Source organism: Chaetodon auriga, chromosome 10, assembly GCF_051107435.1.
Source record: "Chaetodon auriga isolate fChaAug3 chromosome 10, fChaAug3.hap1, whole genome shotgun sequence".
Classification (NCBI taxonomy): domain Eukaryota; kingdom Metazoa; phylum Chordata; class Actinopteri; order Chaetodontiformes; family Chaetodontidae; genus Chaetodon; species Chaetodon auriga.
The window spans coordinates 12116632-12136876 of NC_135083.1; the positions used below are offsets into that span (position 1 = coordinate 12116632).

The 20245-nt window shown below is 43.0% G+C and overlaps 1 protein-coding gene across 1 annotated transcript; it reads right to left on the minus strand.

Moving 5' to 3' along the window:
• Window positions 1-7030: 7030 nt before the first annotated feature.
• Window positions 7031-19827, minus strand: atp6ap1lb (ATPase H+ transporting accessory protein 1 like b). The gene is made up of 7 exons (XM_076741169.1): window positions 19625-19827; window positions 12256-12293; window positions 11531-11613; window positions 9983-10221; window positions 9828-9878; window positions 9496-9739; window positions 7031-9146 (listed from the first exon to the last, which is right to left on the minus strand). The coding sequence occupies exons 1-7, from the start codon at window positions 19756-19758 to the stop codon at window positions 8910-8912; spliced, it is 1026 nt and encodes a 341-aa protein (XP_076597284.1). The 5' UTR covers window positions 19759-19827; the 3' UTR covers window positions 7031-8909.
• Window positions 19828-20245: the final 418 nt, after the last annotated feature.

Below are 20245 nucleotides of genomic sequence, written 5' to 3' on the forward strand. Positions count from 1 at the left end.
TTTAGTTTGCAAGATGAAAAGAAGTTCCTGAGTGATAAAAGTTCAGCTATTCCTACTTGGATAAATGGTGCAGGAGACTATCAATCAAGGCTAATGTTCCCATTTTCTCAAAAACCTTCACCTGAGAATATCTGCATAGCCAGCCTAAGGCATAAGCAGAATACAGTTAGCAGCTGCTTAGGGCCCCAAAACCTCCAGGAGCAGATTTTAAACTCAAAGTCCTCCATTCACTTTTTTTTTTGAATAATTTAGACATTTAAATTAATTATCTTTATTTTACTGTTTTATGTTTGCACTTTAATGAACTTGCCTGCTTAGACTGGAAGCCTTTTCGTTAAACACTAATATCCAGCTGTGTAATAAGCGCTTGCCTAAAAAGTCAGAAAAACATTTGAACACTCAGAAGTGTTCTTCACGGGACATCTCAAATATTTACTCTATTTAAAAAGGTGGGAAAAAAAAACATGAAATATTGAATTTTTGTCACTGAATACTGGATATTATTCATTATCAAAAAAAACATATTAAATGTCACACATTTAACAAGACAAAGCCATTTTCTGTATTTTTCTCGTATGTTTGCATGCTATCCAAGCAGAAATCCAGTAAAAGTTAAGACAAGCTCCTGCACAGCAGACAGATCAGGAGGGGACGCAGAGACCTGTACAGTCCTGCATCTGGTGTCTTCTGACAAGCAGTCAATAGCGAGAGAAAGAAACGGCTTGTTCAGCAAAAGAAGTGCGAAATGAAGGGGGCAAGATACATCCTGTGAAAAGCAGCAGGAGGAGACGAGAGTGAAATGAGTGCTTCAGGCTCTCTTAAAAAGGACACCAAAGATTAATTTGTCATCGAAAAAAAGAAATCTACAGAATGGGACGCATGTTAGTGAACATAATTGTGTTTAAAAGCAATTATACACCAGCCATTCATTTCCTTTGTTCAGAGATAAGAATCAGAACATTGAGCCATTTATGAAACAGAAATGAGCTGATGGAGGACCGCGAGTCCCATAATGGACAAGGGAACTGTGGTGTGGGTGACCCACGACACAGGAGCTGACGAAGAACATCAAGAAACCAGGAAATACTGGCACGTTGTTTAATTTAAAAAGGGGCTAATCTGCCTTCTGTGTCATTCAACACTAAATCGCTTGTGCGTTTAGACAGTCATCATACACTTACCTGTGAACCATTCTGCAAACAATCGCACTGACCATGACCTTCACATATATTATAAAAGGCGCCCAGATATAGTTCCCCTCCACCAAACTGTGTGGCAGCTACAAGAACCTCAATTAGCCAAGTAATTAGGTCATATATCAAAACAATGAAGCGCCTGGGTGAAGAGGGACAAAGATGGTCGGAGAGGAGATGAAAGAAGCCGAAGAGAAAGAGGGAGGGTAGAGTTTAACGAGGAAAGGGGGAAACAAGGACGTACAGGGAGATTAAAAAAAACCACAGGGCTGGAGAACAGGTGAAAGGAAGACATGGAGAGAGGGAGAGACTAGAAGAGACAGGTGGCAGCCATCTGCTTTTAAAAGGCTAAAGCTTAAATGAGAGAAACAAGAAGGTGCTAAAGAAAGACAGGCCAGTAAATTGAAAGCAACTGGAGCACAGTATGACAGAGGCAGAGAAAGAGGAAGATTTGTCTGGCCATATAATCTGGTGTTTAGAGTGTGCCGGGCTGGAAATTGGTGTCACCCTGGTGTCAAATCGGCATGGCTGTACGCACTGTGAGGAAATGCAAGAGCCAGGCTGTGTCACGGCGCACTCCGAAGAATTGTTTGGCACATTTTGTATCATTTCTCATCTCATTACTCTTCTGCAATTAGGACTCACGTTTTGAAGAATCTGATGCACAGACGAGAACTTTTAGGACTAACTTTCTAACTTTTGTAAGAACAGGAAAAATATATTCCAAACGCTCGAGAGAGCACTACATCTGGCCGAGAGGATGTTAGTGCGTCGCCTTGTATGGATACACACTTTGGATGGATGCAGGTATGCATTTTCCCTTTTTCTAAATCGACATGTCTGCACCTCCTTTCTCCTGAGGGCCAAAGCATTTCATAGCTGACACTTTACACGGTGTCCTCACTCTGAGGTTGTGTTCAGATGCAAAGCAAGCTGGGTAAACAAACAGAAAGCAGGGATTGTGCTGTGTGTGTGTGTGTGAGAGAGAGAGAGAGATACACACGCGCACACACACATCTTCTTAAACGACAGTAATGCTAAAAGCACTATGACAACATGCATAATTAAAGGCACTCTACCTAAAAATAGAGGGGTCGGAAAAAGAGACTAGAGAGGCAGAAACAAGAGATGAGAGAGAAACGAGAGAAAGACAGAGAGGGGTGACGGCAGGATGAGGGATGTCCAAAAAAATCCAACGTACAAACTGTGTGGACAGTCTGACTTCTGTATTAAGCAGAAAACTTGTCGATTTTCTTTTCTATCTTCAAACAAACAGTGTGAAATGACTCAGCAGCTGTCTTCATTGCCTGAAAGAAAAGACTTGATGGGAGAGGTGGCTTCATTATGTGGAGGAATAACAGAGAGCCGACGAAGACGTCTGCGATATTTGCATTATTTTGTGGAGCAGATTAAAAATGGCGCAAAAGCGCTCTACATTCACAACATGTTCACAATTGATTTGCCCAAAGCATGCCATTACATTTTACATTCCCCAGACACTTCAATTAAAGAAAAAACACCTTGCTGTTACAAGTCCTCTCCTTATCCCCATTATTCTCTGTCTCTCCTTTATTTCCCCCCGCCCTCCCATCATCAGCTTATTTCAGATATGCAATCTCCTTTTTATCTTTTCCTTGTGTCTCGTTGGCCGTGCCTCAGTGCACCTTATTAAAATGTATATTTTCAAATCATTCTTCAAAGGCGAACTGTTTGCCTAGAGAACCAGAGCCCTGCCCCATGTTACAGGAAATTACAGTGAGACTGAGTAGAACCAGATAGCATACCATCTCCTCTCTGTGTATTGCTTTAGCAAGGCTGTGCTACAGAGCTGCAAATCAAGTGACAAAGCACTGTAGACTTTCAGTCATTAGGCCTATATAGTTTATCACTGTTACGTCAGAGTCTGAAATGCAGCCCAAACACTTGGCACAATTGTCTGAGCATTCTATTTTCAACCTTTTGTTAAAGCAAATATTTATCTGTAGCCAAAAACCAAAACAAAATAAACATATTCACAAAACAACCAGTACATCTTTAAACAAAATGACTGCGCTACTGTGCAGCGGCACATACTGTAGGGAAACTCGTCTGAACCACCCTTGGACTGTTTATTTGTTTAGCCGAGGCTGTCTTGTTGATAACCAGCTCATTTGCAATGATAACATGCCCAAGAGGCTAAAATGAGGCCATTCACAGCGGCTGTGCTGATAGAGGATGAGGAAGTCGGAGGCTGTGATTGGCTTGACTGTGATGTTCAATTAACAGTCAACTCACCACGTCCTAACGCACATCAAAGTGCCCCATTGGGCCAAATCAGTGATTGACAGTGCCGAATAATCCCAGCCACGGAGGAGCTGAGCAATATTATCTCTAACTATTTACCACAATGGACACACCAAACAAGGAGTATAAAAAGACAAATGGAAGAGAAAGTTGAAGAAGAAAAGAGGAGGAGGAGGAGAAAGTCGACTTGTCTCCTGCCAGAGTTACTTTAAACAGGATGCTGTCATCCAGGCCCCAGCTACGTAAAAAGCGTGTGAACACGGATTTCTAAAAAGGTCCAAATTTCCCCACCTACCATCCACCGTGTGCCTCCCATTTCTTGTGCTCCCAGAATGCAAAGCAGCTTAGACAGTGGGACCCCGTCACAGTTTGGCTGCAACAAAGGAGTTGTGCGGGGTACCCTGCGGGCCTGTGCTTTCTGGCTGGCAGCTTTACATATAAAACAGGCAGGCCTATCTGTCTCTGCACAGGCTGCGGCCACAAAGTCCGAATCCCCAGCTTGGAACACTCTGAGGATCCTCGCTCTGGAGTTCTGCACAGGGAGAGATTAACAACAAACACTAAACATGACTCTTCCGTCCATGTGTCTCAGAGAAGGACTACGGATCACTGAGGGGAAGTTTGGTCAAATTAAAGGCTCGAGCTTCACTGTCAGCACAAAGAATCTTTGCTCCTGCCTTTCAAAGCTGTTGATTAATCTCCTCTCTTCTTGCTTCAAAGTTTTTGTACGTTATTGGTTCAATTTAATATGAGGCTTTGGTGGTGTCATGTTGCAAGCCGCTGCCATTCAATTTGATATAGAGTTCTGGTCACATTACAAGTTACTGGTGCTGGCTACGGTTCCCTCTTCTGAATTCTGACTTTATTTTGGCTTTCACAATTGGTCACACTATGGGCCAATGTGAATGCATTATAATTCATTTATTTTAGTTACAAGGCATCCAGATAATGCCGACAGAGGCTGTGACACAAGCAAACACTGACATCTAGAGCATCTCGTATGAAGTTACACTTTGTGAGTCCTGCTGTGAGGCACGCTCAAACATCACTATGTGAGGTACTTCTGGAGCTAAACAGGTCCACATTTTTAACCATGACTGGTTGAGAAATGAACAAAATGATGATTTTTCATCATTAAATCAAAGGCTCAAGAGTACCTCCTCCTGTCAACATCAGGCATAGTAGCTTGCTGCCATTAGGGTGTGAGTGTGTGCAGGAATAAGTGAATGAGGGGCAAAAGCCTTGGAAAGTGCTTTAGATAAAAGTGCTACATATAGTAAATGCAGCCATTTATGTAATTATGTCTGAGAATTTAGCTCAAACCTATATGGTCAAAAAATTAAGGACTGTCTTTTAAGGGGTAGATGAACTTTCCATACAACCTTTTGAAGAATACACAGCAGGTTTCTCTTATTGTATGGCTTCTGTACTTGAGTGCTATAGCTGCATAGCTACAGACCTATAATTTATTCATTTTGGAAAGTGACAAAAACAACAGCTTTATGGAATGTGTTGTAATCTGCTGAAAATATAAATAAGTTATATCACATAACACTATAAAACACTAAACCCCACTGTATCTGGTCTCTCTCTAAGGAGAATATCAACACATCTGACCACCTGTGAGCAATGTTCATTATACAAGTATTTTGTAGCACAGAATGCATTCGTTCCCTGGAGTGTACATCACTGAATACATAGCTTTTCTGCCCTCTGGTGGATGTGTTACAGAATGACATGCTGCATGCATTCAATGCAGTCACTGGGTAAGAGAGCAAACTGACATGTCAGGTCATCTGTGTAACCTTAAGAGTCAAAATTATCTACGTTTACTTTCTATGAAGTTAACTATACAATCAACACAACAAGACTGATCCAACAGTGTACCACAACAGCATTTTACAATTGAAAAGTTCACATATTTGCTGTAGATAAAGCTCTGCAATTGGTACCATGTACATCTATTCTGCGTGGTGTCATTGTTTCTCCTCATTATTCAATGGGCCTAATGAAATTTTGTTATCTAGGTATGTCTATCAGTTCAGTACTTTGGTCCACATGAACATACCTCAACCACTAGCATACTGACCAAACTGACATCAAATGTGCTCCAATATTCAAGGTCTATGCAGGATCAGTCATAATATTCTTGGTGTGCGCAGTCTATCAAACACTAGTCACCAGATGTCCATTAAATTGCCAAACAACAAACAATTATAGTGCTTACTATTACAATGCATAGAAAGAAACACCACTGAACACCTGAACACACCACAGCCTACATCACAGGCAGTGTGTGGATGCAACTTTCACTAATAAACTTTCAATAACCATTCTGGTCTGTAATATTCAGTGTGGTTAATAGAAATTTTGAGTCTTGATAAGATCCCCTGGGGGTTTTCTGGTTTATGGTCAAGCATTGCTGAGGTTTGTCTTTGTGGTTTGGGCAGACAAACGAACTGGGCTAATGTTAGCAAGCAAACGCTGTGGGCCTGTTTTCACAGTGAACACGCAGGGTTCACACACCATCCATTTTTTTCTATAAAACCAAGAAAACTCATACCATTTGCTTGCCTGTTCAGCCACGACAACGCCAGGGTTACCTGTAGGATGTGCCGCCATGGCGTTTCCTCGTCATTCGCGCCCGCCTCCGCTCACTTCCGGTCCGTTTCCGGTATGTCTCACATCAACCATCAATCCAGACAACTGGTCCCCAGAGATATCGAAATATGTGGAATTAGTAACCGTTATGTAATCCTGAATTTCCGTTTGTAATTCTGTTTTGAGGTAATCACATTACTAAAACACGTTACTATCCAACACCGCTTACAGGTGTCAGTCTGAGTTGCCATGACCACCTGTAGCCACTAGGTGTCAGTATCGTACACAAGCGTGTCTGATTGGCAAAACAAGAGCGATCAAAATCCGTGTAGGATTGTGAGTTTTGCGGGGTTGTACCTATTGATTCTAAATAATCAATAGGTAGTTATTGCCAATAGTTAGGGAACATGCTGTATGACATCGCATTGGAGTAAGGTGAGTAATGTCCTGAGAGCATGGCAGCAAGGGCAAAATTATATCCGCCCTGCAAATAAAAAGATGTATCGTTGACATGGTGTTGGGTCTCAGATACAGTATTTTATGAGCCAAAGAAGTGAGATGACGTTATGGTTCTGGTTTCAGATTGCAGTTTATCATATGGCTGTGATTGCCTATGAGGTATGCATGAAAGTGTTTGATTGGACAGGTGCCGGTGAGTAAACTGTTCTCGTCAGGGATAATGGCATTTTAGGTCAGAGAGGTGAGAGGAGAGAACAGATGGCACTCAGGAGGGGAGACAGAGCTGGCAGAAGACCTGGACATTGGTTAGGAAAGCTGCAGGTAAAGTAACAATTAACAACATGATCAAAATTTGGGGAAATACATTATGCACCTAAAATAGGTTTGGTATCAGTTTGATTGTAATTACCTAAAGGAAAACCTGCAAAATGTGTGATCACTGTACTCCTGCATGCAGTTCAACACGGCTACTTAACATATAAACACAGCAGACCTTTTCCTCTGAATATCATTTATTGTTCAATCTACATCAGTCGGTCCTTGGACAAACCGCCTCCACTCATTTCATAGTTTGTAGGATACATTTATGACCAAAGAACACATTTCACACTGCTACAGATTGACAGAACTGCCATATCGAATGTTAAGATATCTATTTACTGTCATGCTGAGTGTTTTTATCAGTAGTAATGACTTACTGATGCTGTTACTGCTGCTAGTGTGGCTTCTGGCATAATAATGGCATCTAAAAGTCCCAGTGGGTGGACGGCATTCCATAGTATCGTCCTTCTATGGTAGGAATTTGTACTGTAATTTACAGTTAGATGAGACTGGACCTTACATTGTCTGGCCCAGCTTAAAACAAACAGACAGACAGTGTAATATGTTAATACTTTGTAGAAAAAATCATATGCATTGATACTTTCACCAATCCTCATAGCACAATGTCTTACTTGTACCTATGTTTATTAGTTGTGCAATATTTTGAAGATAGTAAACAGCTATGATCGTATAGAGATCTTAATGTATCTACAGCTTTGAATATCCTTTTGGTTATGAGGATTAGCATAGTCATCCTGGACCTAATAGTATTTCATGATTACACTGTATATAAAAAAAGACCTCCGCAGAGTGACACTTCTGTACATGTATGTGTTTTTGTTTTGTACATAGCTGTAATGGTTAACTTTCGTTTTCACATTGTCTCACTCTGTCTCTCACCATATTTTATGGCAACTCCTTTGTAGCTTCACTTTGGCAGTCAAACCCAGTGGTGTGGATGGAGGACCCATGGCCTTCCTTGTCCAAACGCTTGACTCTCAGAGAGTCAAGTCATCGCAAGACCCGCATTCCTGCCATGCCCTAAGACGGGCAGTCTTGTGCAGCATAGTTCCTTGTATAGTCTTTGATAGTTTGTTGTTAGTGCTTTCGCAGCTAACCAATGTTGTGCTAGATTGTAGAACCCTCCCCCCCTTTTGTCTGGCTGGTCTGTAAAAGGCCGTTTCACAGTTAAGTCCCAAGCAGCAGTCTTGTTCAGGGGGTGGGGTGAGAGACGAAGGGCTCTGAAGGGCCAGTAGTGCTGGTCCATTCACTCCAGCCAGATGCTAGACCAGTGGTTCCCAATATTTCCCTTCGCTTACGCTCAAAAGCTTTTCAAGCTTCTTCTACTTTGTGCCATACTATTTTATTTTAAGCTGCAACTCATGCAAGACTCTCTGTAATCCTTTTCATCAGGAAACACCGTGCTAGCCCCGATAGACCAGCCTTTTATGGCATGCAGCTAATACGGCTATTTCAGCTATAAAACCGACTGTTTGAAGTATATATTTCTTGCAGCAGTATTAGACAAAGTACACTGTAATGAAAGCTCGAAGGACAATGTGTGTGATGGAAGCTTGCAATATGACACTTGTGAGCCATGTAATACATACGCATAATCAGGAGCATCTGATGTTAGCTGTATTAGCTACAGGTGCTAGCCTTTTGTGGTTTTGATGGCTGACTGGGGTAAAGGCCTATATATGCTGTTGCCCTTCAGGGCCCCGGCTCCGTCCTTGACTTTTGACATAAGGATCATGAACCATCTCTCAGGGAGAGGCTTGAACATCCAAAGGCCTTATTCAAAATATGGATGCCAAGATGCAGGTCAATGAGGAAAGAAGAAAAAGTATCCAATCACGGTCTGTATTTACTTAAAGTAGTTAAGACTTAAAAGGTTTTCATATGAACAGGCAAAGTTGTCATTTTTGTTGAACAAATATTCTGTGGAGGATACTTTTTCACTCTTGTATTCACTTGCACTCCCCTCAGCTTTGCTTCTCAGCCTTCTCTCCCCCTCTCTCCCCCTGCCGTCCTCCAGCTCTTCTTTTACCCTCACAGGCTGTTCTTGTCTGGCAACTCGGCCTCTGGACTACGGGGAAAGTAGACGGTGGCTTTGTGCTCCTCATAGCGGTCGATGTGCTTGAGGTGTACCACCATGTGCAGGGCATAGGCCAAGACCAGAAGCAGGATCAAAGACGTCACCAAGCCCATCAGGATAGCTGGCGTCAGGAATGTGGCACAGTCACTGGCCGACGCAAACTTGTCTGACTGCACATTGAAGGCCTGGATCTGGAAGAACACAGAGAGAAGGCGGAACGATGAGATTAGGCTAAACTAAAGAGGACAACTGGCTTACCAGGCACAGACACGCTGGGCAGATGGACAGGTTGAGACAGCCTAGCAGATGGCTAAACAGACAGTGCACAGACAGATTGACAGACTGCCAAACAGACTGTAAACAGACAGACTGACTGACTGAAACCCAAACAGGCGGAACACAAAAAGAAATGGCTGGCAAACATACAGACATGCACACAAGTAGGAAACAGGGCGGAAAGGCTATGATATAACAGTGAATGTGCAGACATTGCCGGAAGAATTACACAACAGAGGCTGCGCCCCTTGTGCGAAAGTGTACCTGGAAGTCAGTGAAAGTGATGTGCCAGTTAGCGGATGTGTCAGTGTGGGAGCTGGGCACTAGCAGGGTGTCATATTTGTGCAGGCTGCTGACGTGCTGGCAATGGTAGGATGAGGTGGCAGGAGCGTAGACCTCGCTGGCATTGAACGTAGCCTCCTGGGTCCAGTTGTAGTGGATGTGAACACTGTCTAGTGTGAACCAGTTCTGACCAGCTGCCTCATAAAACGTGTTTGACATCTGAAGCCTGGTTGAGGACACAATGACAGTTAGCTACACGCACAGTCCGTACATGTTCACATCTGCAGTGTTTGAAGTAAACATGAGCATTTTACCTGATTACTAGACCTCGCAAGTCCTCCACATCACCAAACCTTAATGAAAGCCTGTGGCAAAACAAAACCACAACTATTAAAACATCTGATTTCATACAAGAATTATATTTGTCTTGTCATTCTTCTGATCCTGTCTGTCCATGGGTTTGACTTACGTAGCTTTTTCCTTGGTGCAGATGGAGCCTTTAGTGTCTACAGGTGAGTTGGGGTTGAAGACCCTCTCAGTCAGGTCAATGAAGGTGTGGTTCCTGTAGCGGATAGCCAAGCGCTTTGCCTTGAACAGAATGCAGGTCTTCCCATTGTAAGACACGCTCAGTGGGCCATAAGGCCCCATCAGAGACTGGAGCAGCTTCCTCTTACTGTGAGACATCCCTGGCTGATGCCAGTTAAAAGGCTGTCAACATATGAAGAAAGGCATTAAGCACAAGAGAAATAAAGAAACTGTAGGAAAATGGCAACCAAAGTGTGGGCAGCAGCAGTCTTGCATTCTTAGACTGTCCTCTAGAGGGTGATCACATTTTCATTCAGAGACTTTATCTGTGCCCCATTGCATACATGAGAGGATGTGGCCCACAAAAGGTGCGTGTCCTAAAGCATCACAAAGATGTTGCATTTGTCCCTCATATTCTGCTGCTGAATCAGTTTATAGCCAGGAATGAGACTTCAAATGGCCAAAATGTATAAATACCAGTCATAAAACAGAAAACTGAGTGGCAAACTGATAAACTAGTTGGAATTCAGTCCAGAGATGCAGACTTTGGAGAATCCAGCCACTGAACCATGATACAACAGAAGAGACCATACAATCCCAATCTTCAGTATATTCAGTGAGATCATTTTCGTACAACATGCGTCAGTGCAATCTGTGTCTGTCACTACCATGCAACTCTTCATTTATTCTATAAAAAATTATCCAAAGTGGGATTGCTTTGGTGCACAGCCTACTGTACCTCCTTCTTATATATGCTGCTATGTATCATTTCACAAAAATCACCTTTGTTTTAAACTTGTCACTCTGACTGTAAAATGTCATTAATGTGAAATTCAGTGCCCCAACCACCACTCAAATAAGGGATGAGCAGATTTGGCTTGCCCTCAGAAAACAGGAGCTTTCTGAATTTGCATATAATAGCATGGTGGCTGTAAGACTGTAAGACTGCACCATGCACCATGCAGATAGAAACTGCCCCCTCTAGCTGTTTAATCTCTTCGCTCAAAGGCCACGTCTCATTGGAGGGCATTTGGGCTAATCCAGCACTATTTTACAAGACACATAAAGTGGCGGTCACAGAAGTTAAGAAGCGGTATTTGTTTGTTTGTTTAATGTTAAATATATTGTGACGAAGATGACAATACCCATAACATTTACTGTATATAGTAGCTTGGAAGGGCTACTGCATGGAATCAGTTAATCTATATGAAGAACATGTAACTGTGCCTGGATGCATCCAGCATTTAGTTTCACTGAATGTTCCCTCAGACTGGTCCCACATGTGTGGGTGGCAAGGATGTTTTACCTCTGATGAATGTCAGACCAATAATATTCCCACATCCAAGGTCATGCAGTATGTCTGAGTAACTATGCTCTGTTTTGTTTGCGTGCATCCCAGAGTGTGTGTGCGCATGTGCATGTGTGTGTACGGATAAAGGTAGTGGGTGAGATAGATGGCAGAGATAGTGAGGGAGGAAAAGAGAGCGTGTACCTGCAGTATTCTCCTGAGTGGGTTTTCATCTTCAGGCGTCAAAATAACCTCTTCACTCTCTAAGCCGTACCCACCATCTTGACCTGAAAACATGTACACACATTACTGCACCATGAAAGATTATATCAGTATACATATTAAGCTGATTGCAATGCTGCATTGCAGATTGCAACATAATCATAAAAGTTTAGCCGATTGCACACACGGTACAGACAGACACGCACACACGCGCACACACACACACACACACACACACACACACACACACACACACACACACACACAAGCACAAGAAGATCCTGTGTACACCTCGGTGCTCGGGCTCCTATCTATTTGCAGTTGTTTTGCGTCATCACAGTGACTCATCAGCAGTCTATTTCACAGTTACGGTCGCATTGTTCTGTGTTTACAAATACTGTTCATCTTGTTCCAGCAACATATGATTTGGGATCATGAAATTTAAAGGAATGTCTCCATTATTTTTTCAGCCTTTTTTCATCACAGAGTCCAAATATAGCCGCACATCTGAATTGCCGCTGAGGTGTATGGATCACACGCACACGCCACACTTCAAAATCTGTTAGCATTACAAAGTAGCAAAGATGTCTCCAGCATCACGAATGAAGTGCTTTTGTCAGGACTATTTATCCACCACATCAGCATGAAAATTACCATGGCAGGTCTGATTGAATCAGGCCTTGTGTCACACCAGATTTGTTACTTACTTGATGTGACTCTTGTTGCTTGTTTGGGGTTTTCTTTGCTGTGGAAAAGACAGAAGACACAATAAGGATATTGACGTTTTTTGTTGTTGTTGTTTTGATAATACTCTAACTTCTAAGAATATTACATACAATGAATTTTATAAACTCGTGTTTTTGTCTAGACAGTGTTTGTATATTTAGTCAAGAATGATTATTCCCACTTTCATACACATTTTAACATACTACTATACTTATGTGCTAACTAGTGCTAACTATGTGCTATAACTAGTGTATACCAAACATGTTTTTTAAGGCACCATGTAAAAAGCTTTATGCTTTTAAGCACTAACATATCTAAATTACATGTTTTGTGTATGGCATGCCATTTACAAAATATATATAGAGCCACAGTATGATCATATATAAATGCAGTGTACGTATACGGTTGCAGTGAATGTTAAAATGAACAGACAAATATTGACAGACTTATCAAATTACACATTTTGCACCATAAATGATCCATAAAGACTGTGGACAGTGCATGCAGTATGTATGTATGTATGTATGTATGCAGTATAAACCCAGAATGCTTTGCACAAAGAATTTTATTACGACGTAAGAAGGTCTGCTGAGTTTCTACGTTGCAGGAATTCTGCCTTTGTGTGGTGTGTTGCTTTTACTAAATGGCCGATCTTTGAAGTAGGACTGACCTACATATGGCACTGGGGACGCAGGACAAACCACTTCCTTTTCCTTCACGTGTCTGCCCTAGCTGCCGTGCTCTCAGTCCAACTCAACCCTGCATAGCCTTGGACTTCTCGAAGCTTAGCCTGATCCTTTTAACTGTCTAATCAAAGACGTAATACGCCTGCAATGGGCTTACTGAGCGGAGCTGACATGGCCAGTTTTGCTTGTTGTTACAGTCCATCCAATGCTCTGACTGTGAGGTCTGTCCTTGCTTGTCCGCAGTGATCTTCTGGGTTGGCTTGCTAATCTCTACACAATAGCCAGTTATAATGGGCTTGTCAAAGGTAAACCTTAAAACCTGTGGAAGTGAGCACGACGACTAGCACCTGTCTTCTGAGTGATATCACCAGGCTGTTTGTTTATCAGCTTCAGTCACGAGCGTTTCAAATCATTTTATGAATTGCAGCACAACAAAAGCAATGTCTGTAAAGGCGTTCATCTGGGATACCGTCTCTGTTATCTTTAGTTGAATAGTAATGCTGTGATCTTGTAGGAAAAGCCTTTTTAGAAGATACACAAGACAGACTGAGGAAGACCTGAATATTTATACCCAATTTAAACAGACAAAAGCCGGTCAATAGCTGTGACTACTGTTGTCGAGGAGTGTTCACACTTTGTTTCTCTCAGTCGGTGAACCAGTCCGTGGTGGAGCTACCCCAGACTCTGTAGTTAAGTGATGTATGAAGAGTAACCCCAAGCTGTATTTTGTAATAAGAAGGGTTAAGATATGACCATTCAACTGCCCAAAATCTGTATTCTTACTACATTACTTCTTACTCAAAGTGGAGTACAGTCTTGTGATTTGTGATGGGTTTCTCAGTTTGTAACATGATCAGGCCTGTGGGCTTACCTTAGAAAGAAAACTACGTTCTCATTAAGATCCCTTCTCCATAATGTGGGGAGAGTATGGGGTTGTGCATCTTAGGACATTTTTTCATTTGTCTTTCATGCACAAAATCTCAACTGGATTTTGGCCAGATTCAAGGAAATGGATGGATCTTTTCACGTCACTATGACATTTTCACTGACTGGCTCAAGGGCTGTATTGTTGGCTCACTCATCCATGTCATCCATGGATCTCATGCGCAATATCTCAGACACAGCCAGCTGACTACATCTTTTTTTTTTTTTTTTCAGAGTGAAGAAATTATGCATCCCTCTTGTCCATTCTGACATTTTTAAGATTTTCCTTTTTGGTTCTGGATGGGCTGTGCAATTAAAGGTCAACAAAGGTGAGCAGATTTGAGCAGCAGCTAACAAATGAAAGATATTGGCAGGTCCTGTGTCTGATAGTTTTAGGTCAGGATGCCAGACATATCAGTACCAACAGTGTGGAGCAGATATCTACCCGTCTGGTGCAGTTTCCACCTGGGCAATATTGTGTAGTTTAGTGCCAGATGGATTAGGATTAGCTGTAAGCACAGGCCAGGTCCACTGGAGCCCAAATATGGAGAGACGTAGGCCCTGAACAAGATGAAGAGATTAAGGCCTGATGTCAGAGCGGATGGCATTCTGGACAGTTCAGGTGCTAATTTATCCATCTAAAAAGACCTCTTAAACTGTGATTTACAGCACGCCCATCCAGGAAATTTGAACTTTGACTGTGAGCATATAAATTTCACAGGCTGAATGGAACAGTTTATGGTTGTTTAGTTGAATTTGTGTAATTGTTATCCCCTCGTGAAATATAATCAAGCATAAACATCTACTTTCTGTCATTATTAGACTTGCTTCTTGGACCTACATTCAGTGAATTTATTATGTTGGACTTCCACCAGTATGTCAATATTATTCTTGTGATAATCCTATTGTTGTACTGAGAGCATTCATTTTTAAAATCATGGGTTGTTACATTTTTTCCCCATAATAGTACTTCATGTTCTCAATCGAAGGAATAAACAAAGCGTGTCTGAAAAGGCAGATGGTGTCATACACGGGATCACATTGTGCAGTAAGACAAGCTCGTGGAATGAGGTGCAGGCTACTCTTTGGTTGTACAGCATTGATTTTGACTTTGTGTCAGGTCACCTGTCACACAGCTGGACAATGATCAGGTGGGTTTTCTCAATAAATCAAATGGAACTGAATTAAGCTTCAGTCCAGTTGAACAGACAATCATGGCTGCGTGGTGATGTGAGTAAGCAATCAGCAGGCAGCTACTGTGATGTCATTTCCTGTATACGAGCTCTCCTTCTTCTTGTTCGTGCGGGTGCCAGCTCCAACGTCAACACTGGCTAAATCAGGGACCCCCTCACATTTGCGTGTGAGTGTGAGTGCGTGTGTGAGCACATGCTGGCACGTACTGAACGTGAAGACATTCCTGTGAACTTTCTTGTACGTAATGTCTGTGTCCACAAGTCCCTCTTATATGGTAAATCCAAATATTTACATTTGCCCAGGTGAATGCTGGGTAAGCATGTTTGTATATGAAAGAGCTGCCAAAAGCACTACGCCTTTGGCAGCTGGCAGTTGTGACTGAAACCTCAGCAGCGTGGTGGATGCTTGGACGCTGCTCACTTATCACCTGCACTGATACGTGAAACTTTACAAGCCTTATAACAACATAAAGGTTAAAAATCCCCCGAGACATCTTAATTTCATATCTGATTTCTATATTCATGAATTCATGTAAACGGTGCACAGCCACAGTCGCCGACTAACAACTATTTGTGTCATTGCAAACAAGCTCCATATGCAACCGCCCCCACCCCCTCACCCCTGCCCATCCCAAGCACAAGTGAATAAGCACTCCTTCCTCTGCACCTACACAGGCCTCAGCTGGCTGAAAGGAGCCAGAGGAGTCTGTGCGAGCATGAGTGTGTGAGTGCTAACTAAAGCCCAGTCGTTTGTTCCTGTGCCAGTTTCGCGAGGTCAGCAACCCAGGACTGCTGCGGCCCCGTCATTGGCTCAGCCTGTCACACGGTGCCTGGGTGCTGAACAGGCCCTTTATATAATCAAAGCCATGCCAGAGCCACTCCTTGGCTCACCTCGCTCCCTCTGCATATATCCTCAAAAATGTGCACAGGCAAGAGTACAAACATCCACCTACACATAATGCATGTCAAAAATACCAGCACGACCTGAATACATTACGATGACTGTTAGCATCCTGTTATCACAATTACTTTTGGATAAGTAAGTGTCTGACTCATAAATATTAACAACAACGTGAATCATCTGTGCTACTGATGGTACCTCGATCAATACAAGTTCACTGAGTATATTCGTGGGACATCCTTATTCAAGCCCATAGATGGATGGACGATGATCATCCCTCATCTGTGCCTCTGCTGTGTGCTGCTGAGCAGAGAGAAGGTGTGGTGCCGGCTCCCCAAACTTGTAAACAAATCCTCCTCGCCTCTGCTGCCACAGAGTGCTGAGCCACTGCACTCGGACTCTGTGAGCCAGGATCAGCCCATGCAAGCCTCTCTGCGTCCTACTATAGGAATACTGTGTTGGCGAGTAATAGCTAGTTGTTAGCTCTGCTGGGAACAGTACTTAACTATTTTCTTTGCCATTCATTTAGCGCACTGTGAACTGTAATTTTCATTAAAAACATTACCAGAACACGATAGGTAGCACCTGAGCTTGGTGTATATCAATAGTGTATCAGACAACAGTGATGTGTTCTTGTACTCATATTTCCTTATATTATGCCTACATGAAATTTCAAACCCAGCTATGATAGTATTTCACAATGTACAGGGTGAACTACTTATGCAAAGTAATGTTAATCTCTCAGACTGTATTGTTTTAGGGTTATATGTCCAAATTGTCCTCATTTAAAAGTATTCAATGGTTGGGTTAATTATTGTACCCATGGCACAGCAGGCAAACATGTCTTAATCCCACACTGTACAGGTGCTGGCCTATTAATAGATTTATTAGTGCAGATTAAGCTTTGGGAGTTTACCAAGATGCCTCTCAGAGGCCTGCTTCTATTTCAGTGTAGCTTTGATTGCAGCTTCAAATTTGACCTCGGGTCAAGTGCTAGAGTTGTCCAAATCTTCATACGCCTCAGTGGCAGTGTGTACGCCTGAACATCATGACTGCATTCAAACGGGGAATTGCACACACAGAGTCATGATTATTCGCCTTTGGCTTGATCTTTTCTCACTCTGTTTGGTTTCTGAATCTGCCTAGCTGTAAAATAAACAGTGCATACAGGAAGTTAAATCATATGTGAATGCTGCTAAAATTAACTTTTTTTTTTTTGTTAACCCTTTAAGCTTTCTTTGAAAGGGACCGATCAGTTGTCTACTGGAAATCCAATGCTTTGACCTCTAATCTGTGTCTATATTTGGGTCAGTTTGTCAGTGTTTAACAGCTTTAGGATGAATTTAAGAACATGTTTACTATACACTGATGAACCTTTAATAGTGCAAACAAACACCGCAAAAACTTAACTATGTTTCATGTTGTTACCTGTAGTTTACCAAATCCTACAAGTGATTTAATTTTCAGAATTTCATGTCGCAGACTCTCGAAATTGGGTCATGTGGAATTGATTTGATTTTAGAAATTCACGGGACCAGGTTAATTAAACACTTCACTGGTAATTGATTGAAGCTTTTATTGTGCATTAAACATGTGTATATATAAAAATTGATTAGTTTTTAGATCTAATTTTGCTTTTTAAATGTCGTACCTTACTCATTCTCTGTTAGCAAGAAACATGCGTTGCAATGAAAAAGCTTAAAACAGCATCAGTATTTTTCATCATCTGCAATCAACGGCTGCAAAATCTCTTCTTGCAGTAGTTTTCCTCTCATTCTCTATCTTTGCCTGTACTGTCGTTGGAGTCGGATGAGTGAAGAGGTCATTTCCAAAATTACAACTTGTCTTTGGACCCCTAATCTGTACCCATATTTGGATCATATTCATTTTCAGCGGAAATACGTTTGTCCTTGTGTGCTTGGATTGCTTTAGAAATATTACTACCATAAAGATTATTGCAGTTACATAAAAATGTGGAAACACGGTGAATTTGTTGAATTACTTGTGCCCTTTTGAATTGCAGTTAATTTGTTAGCAGGTAAAAGTCAGCACCATCTCTAAAATGGACCTCTAACATATTTCCTAGAAAGTATTTGGATCGCGGTGAATGAGGCAGAAAAATATAATAACCGTCGAGTCGGTCTTCTCTGGCTAGTATTTTAAATGATTTTGTAAAGCTCTTGGCTATGAATCCTACAGTTCTGTATTTGGCATAGCACCACACATCATTTACTACAGAAAATCACACTGAACATTTACTACTGAACATTTTCTCTTCATTATTTTCCAGCATCCCCATGTCTGTCATCAGCAGAGGCGTCTCACTCACTGTACCTTTGCTTCTGCAATGTTATGCACCCTACAAGGCCTCTGAAATGAAAGGCATGAAAGTCTGCTCTTATATAACAGCATCTTGGAGTGTGTCAGAGCTGAGAACGGCGCTGTGACTGGGGACCGTAACTGTTACGTTGCAGAGTTACGTGCAAAGTTTGTTCCAGGGAACAGGCTCAAAACCCCTGGAGAAATTAATGTCGCCCTTCTCTGTCGGAGTGACTGCGGTGAAAAGTTAAGATCGGGATCTGTTAGGGTTTCACCAGCAGCAGATTGAGCTGGAATGAGAGCGATCCCATGAGACTTCCTATATTGAATTCTAAATTCAAGTTATCTGTGCCCTAGACTTGCAAACATGTGTACAGATGATACTATTTGTCCAATAAATGAAAGCATGACAGTAACAATCTTTCATTCTCCAAAGTGTATCACCATCCTGAAAGTGCGATAACAAAGCAAGTCATTTGAGCAATGATTACAGACCACTGTGTCAGAAACTGCAGCATATTATGGCATTGAAGCACTTGCGCTATAGAGGACCGGTGTGAGCCCCCATGCATGGCATAATTTCAAGATCATTACACGGCTGTGGCACAACATTACTGCCTTGACGTGTCTGTAAGCAGGCAGGAACTGGTGCTTGCAAAGGCCCCGGCTGCCGGCTCATTCCCATCCTGTGACACTGTTGGGAGTGCACCCAGGTTTGAGCCTTGAATATTTTATTTAGATTTGACCTGCAGGACTGCATGTGCATTATGCAGACATGGCCGGCTAGAATTCCCCTCTCCCCCCTCTTTCTCTCTCTCCCTCTCTCTCTCAATGACTGCATCAGTAAACAGACCCCAACAGACCATCCCTGATGCATCCTCTCCTCTCCTCCCTGTCCCATCCTTGTTTACCTTCCCTCCGTGCTGCTCCCCCTCTTCTCTCCTCTCTCCTTTCCTCTCTCTCTGTACCTCTCCTGCAGGCCCACTGCCCCAGCCTTATTTAGCTCCCTTCTGCCTGACCAACACTACTGTACAGAGACAACAGCCCCATCCGTGATCGATGAGCAGCGTCTGATGCAGTCCCCTACAATGAGACAAACAAAGCCTCGCAGCTCAGCCCACTCTGGCACACCAAGGCTGCCTGTATTTCTGATGCACCCAAGGTGAGATGGGGAGAAGGGAAGGAAAGGAGACAACAGAGAGAGAAAGACAGACCCTAGGAGAACATCAGCATCCCCGCATGCATCTCCCCGTACCCCTCCCCCGCCACCCCCTTCCCCTCCCCTACATCCCTCCTCTGTTCACAGCCGTAGAGAGGATGGATTTACCTTCTGTCCAGGATTTCAGGCACTTCGTCATAGGTGAGTCCCGGCAGCAGCTCTTCCTCAGTGAAGGAGAGCCCGGGCCGGCTGAGAGCAGACAGCAAGGCGAGGGAGCAGAGGAGGAATGCGTGTGCAGCCATTGAGACAATGAAAGGAGACTGCCGCTGGTTGAGCTCCGCTTCATAATCTGCTCTCCAAGCAGCGCCCGACTCCCAGCTCCTCCGACTGGCAGCGGCAGCGGCCAATCAGCAGCGAGCAGAGCCGATCAGCGTGCGTCACAGTCCCCTCGCTGCGCCCTCCCCTCCCTCCCACCCTACTCCCATCTCTGTCATCCTCCCTCTGCCTCTCTCACTCCGCTCACCCTCCCACATCCACTCCTGTGCTCTCTATCCTCTCTTCCTCTCTCCCATGCACACATAGCCGCAGGCAAGCCCTAAGTATAGACAGCAGCTCATTCTTTTTCATAACACATCTCATCATACCTGCGCTAACCTACTGATAACACTCGTACACATGCAGACGCACACATTCTCTCACGTATCCACAGACATGTTGGCACAGACGCCTGCATACACTCTGTCACAGGGGGCAGACGCACACACACACACACACACACACACACACACA

What these genes read in the sequence shown, in the direction of transcription:
- atp6ap1lb (XM_076741169.1), bottom strand. Translation starts at nt 19,758, where the DNA reads ATGGCTGCACACGCATTCCTCCTCTGCTCCCTCGCCTTGCTGTCTGCT. An exon ending in TGCACCAAGGAAAAAGCTAC is followed by an intron (nt 9,879 to 9,982) that starts GTAAGTCAAACC and finishes GTTTTGCCACAG; the next exon opens with GCTTTCATTAAGGTTTGGTG. An exon ending in TTGCGAGGTCTAGTAATCAG is followed by an intron (nt 9,740 to 9,827) that starts GTAAAATGCTCA and finishes GTCCTCAACCAG; the next exon opens with GCTTCAGATGTCAAACACGT.